The sequence below is a fragment of the Staurois parvus genome, unplaced genomic scaffold (assembly GCF_062004578.1).
Source record: "Staurois parvus isolate SC_StPar_1 unplaced genomic scaffold, SC_StPar_1.0 ptg001214l, whole genome shotgun sequence".
Classification (NCBI taxonomy): domain Eukaryota; kingdom Metazoa; phylum Chordata; class Amphibia; order Anura; family Ranidae; genus Staurois; species Staurois parvus.
This window is the reverse complement of record NW_028319010.1, coordinates 328,764-332,500: the sequence shown is the minus strand read 5'-3', so window position 1 is coordinate 332,500 and position 3,737 is coordinate 328,764. Positions and strand designations below refer to the sequence as shown.

Below are 3,737 nucleotides of genomic sequence, written 5' to 3'. Positions count from 1 at the left end.
AAGGGGGGGGGGGGAAAACGACAGACACCACAGATCCTCCAAGGGGGGGGGGGAATGACAGACACCACAGATCCTCCAAGGGGGGGGGAGAACGACAGACACCACAGATCCTCCAAGGGGGGGGGGGGAGAACGACAGACACCCCGGATCCTCCAAGGGGGGGGGGGGAACGACAGACACCCCGGATCCTCCAAGGGGGGGGGGGGGAACGACAGACACCCCAGATCCTCCAAGGGGGGGGGGGGGGGAACGACAGACACCCCAGATCCTCCAAGGGGGGGGGGGGGGGAACGACAGACACCCCAGATCCTCCAAGGGGGGGGGGGGGAACGACAGACACCCCAGATCCTCCAAGGGGGGGGGGGAACGACAGACACCCCAGATCCTCCAAGGGTAGGGGAACGACACCCCAGATCCTCCAAGGGGACGACGACAACGACAGAAACCCCAGATCCTCCAAGGGGGGGGGGGGGGGGGGGGAACGACAGAAACCCCAGATCCTCCAAGGGGCGGATGACGACAGAAACCCCAGATCCTCCAAGGGGGGGGACGGACGACAGAAACCCCAGATCCTCCAAGGGGGGGGACGGACGACAGAAACCCCAGATCCTCCAAGGGGGGGGGGGGACAGAAACCCCAGATCCTCCAAGGGGGGGGGGGGCAGACACCCAAGATCTTTCAAGTCGGGGGGGCAGACACCCCAGATCCTCCAAGGGGGGGACAGAAACCCCAGATCCTCCAAGGGGGGGGGCAGACACCCCAGATCCTCCAAGGGGGGGGGGCAGACACCCCAGATCCTCCAAGGGGGGGGGCAGACACCCCAGATCCTCCAAGGGGGGGGGCAGACACCCCAGATCCTCCAAGGGGGGGGGCAGACACCCCAGATCCTCCAAGGGGGGGGCAGACACCCCAGATCCTCCAAGGGGGGGGCAGACACCCCAGATCCTCCAAGGGGGGGGGGCAGACACCCCAGATCCTCCAAGACAGGGCAACAACATTCCTAATACTCCAGGGAGGGGGAGAACACCCCAGAACTCACCTTAAAAAAGATGTAAAGTCCAAAAAGTGTACAACTGGCGATGATGGGAAAGCGAGCCGCGTCCCGACTGGTGATGGTCTCCGGCATGTCTGAGGAATTCTGGGGGGGAAAAGCAGTGCAGGGTTATAAAGGAGAACTCCAACCAAAACTGACCTTACATTACTATACATGTGATATGGAGACATGTACGGGGAGATCATACATGACATATGCAGAGGGATAACACGTGATACATTGTACAGAGGGGTGATCAGAGCCCCCCTCCCCCTCACCTTCCCCCGGGCACAGCTGACACTCCTCATAGCCCCGAAGAAGATGGGGAGCAGAGCCATCCCCAGCAGGCTGCCATAGGCCAGCGCGGTGCCCTCCGGGGAACTCAGCAGTTTGGCCGTGCCGTTCCCGGGCACCTCAGCGCTGTCATTGTGTAGAGCGGAGGGTTCCAGCTCCGCCATGTCCCGTTCTTCTATGTGCTGATCGCGGTTCGCCGGTTAGGACACGTTACCAATAGATACCGGAACTGACGTCAGATATGCGCGACTGGCTCCGCTCCGCTCTCTTCCCTGGCAACCGGCTCCGGCGTCATTAAAGGGGCGGGTCCGGGTCCCTAGCAACGGGAAGCTGAGCGGGTACCAGAGAGCTGTCAGAGTGCAGAGGGGCTTAACTCCACCCCCATCATCGCTCCGATCTCTTCCCCCATCATCGCTCCGATCTCTCAATCTCTTCCCCCATCATCGCTCCGATCTCTCCGTCTCTTCCCCCCTCATCTGGTACCCGTCTCTTCGTCTCTTCCCCCATCATCTCTCCGATCTCTCCGTCTCTTGCCCCTCATCGCTCTGATGTCTCCATCTCTTCCCTCCTCATCGCTCCGATCTCTCCATCTCTTCCCTCCTCATCGCTCCGATCTCTCCATCTCTTCCTCCCTCATCGCTCCGATCTCTCCATTTCTTCGCTCCGATCTCTCATCTCTTCCCTTCTCATCTCTCCTATCTCTCCATCTCTTCCCCCATCATCGCTCCGATCTCTCCCTCTCTTCCCTCCTCATCTCTCCGATCTCTTCCCTCCTCATCTCTCCGATCTCTCCATCTCTTCCCTCCTCATCTCTCCGATCTCTTCCCTCCTCATCTCTCCGATCTCTCCATCTCTTCCCCCATCATCGCTCCGATCTCTCCCTCTCTTCCCTCCTCATCTCTCCATCTCTTCTTCCTCATTCGCTCCGATCTCTCCATCTCTTCCCTTTTCATCCCTCCTCATCTCTCCGATCTCTTCCCTCCTCATCTCTCCGATCTCTCCATCTCTTCCCCCCTCATCGCTCCGATCTCTCCATCTCTTCCCTCCTCATCTCTCCGATCTCTCCATCTCTTCCCCCCTCATCGCTCCGATCTCTCCATCTCTTCCCTTCTCATCCCTCCGATCTCTCCCCTCCTCATCTTCCGATCTCTCCATCTCTTCCCCCCTCAACGCTCCGATCTCTCCATCTCTTCCCCCCTCATGCTCCGTTCTCTCCATTTCTTCCCTCCTCATCTCTCCGATCTCTTCCCTCCTCATCTCTCCGATCTCTTCCTCCTCATCGCTCCGATCTCTCCATCTCTACCCTTTTCATCCCTCCTCATTTCTCTGATCTCTTCCCCCCTCAACGCTCCGATCTCTCCATCTCTTCCCTTCTCATCCCTCCGATCTCTCCCCTCCTCAACGCTCCGATCTCTCCATCTCTTCCCTCCTCATCGCTCCGTTCTCTCCATATCTTCCTCCTCATGGCTCCAATAATCTCCATCTCTTCCCTCCTCGTCTCTCCATTTCTTCCTCCTCATCGCTCGATCTCTTCATCTCTTCCCTTCTCATCCCTCTGATCCCTCCATCTCTTCTCTCTTCTTCGCTCCAATAATCTCCATCTCTTCCCTCCTCATCGCTCCGATCTCTCCATCTCTTCCCTCCTCATCGCTCCGATCTCTCCATCTCTTCCCTCCTCATCGCTCCAATAATCTCCATCTCTTCCCTTCTCATCGCTCTGATCTCTCCATCTCTACCCTCCTCATCTCTTCGATCTCTCCATCTCTACCCTCCTCATCGCTCTGATCTCTCCATCTCTACCCTCCTCATCTCTTCGATCTTTCCATCTCCTTCCTCCTCATCGCTCCGATCTCTCCATCTCTTCCGTCCTCATCGCTCTGATCTCTACCCTCCTCATCTCTTCGATCTTTCCATCTCTTCCCTCCTCATCACTCCGATCTCTCCATCTCCTTCCTCCTAATCGCTCCGATCTCTCCATCTCTTTCCCCCTCATCGCTCCGATCTCTCCATCTCTTTCCTCCTCATCGCTCTGATGTCTCCATCTCTTCCCTCCTCATCGCTCTGATGTCTCCATCTCTTTCCTCCTCATCGCTCTGATGTCTCCATCTCTTCCCTCCTCATCGCTCTGATGTCTCCATCTCTTCCCTCCTAATTGTTCCAATCTCTCCATCTCTTCCTCCTCATCGCTCCGATGTCTCCATCTCTTCCCTCCTCATCGCTCTGATCTCTCCATCTCTTCCCTCCTCATCGCTCCGATCTCTCCATCTCTTCCCTCCTCATTGCTCTGATCTCTCCATCTCTTCCTCCTCATCACTCCGATCTCTTCTCTCCTCATCATTCCAGTCTCTCCATCTCTTTCCTCCTCATCGCTCTGATCTCTCCATCTCTTTCTCCTCATCACTCCGATCTC

The 3,737-nt window shown here is 57.4% G+C and overlaps 1 protein-coding gene across 2 annotated transcripts in view; it reads right to left on the bottom strand.

Annotated features, from left to right (window-relative positions):
• HM13 (histocompatibility minor 13) overlaps nucleotides 1-1,582 on the bottom strand; it is a 39,518-nt gene extending 37,936 nt beyond the window's left edge. Inside the window, exons 1-2 of one of the 2 annotated variants that reach the window (XM_089660215.1) lie at nucleotides 1,312-1,582; nucleotides 1,040-1,138 (exon numbers count right to left, since the gene is read on the bottom strand). In XM_089660215.1, the coding sequence (XP_089516341.1) occupies nucleotides 1,040-1,138; nucleotides 1,312-1,491 (279 nt within the window). In that variant the 5' untranslated portion in view covers nucleotides 1,492-1,582. The remainder of the gene's footprint in view (nucleotides 1-1,039; nucleotides 1,139-1,311) is intronic. The other variant, XM_089660216.1, reaches the window with a different exon arrangement.
• Between the last annotated feature and the right edge of the window lie 2,155 nt (nucleotides 1,583-3,737).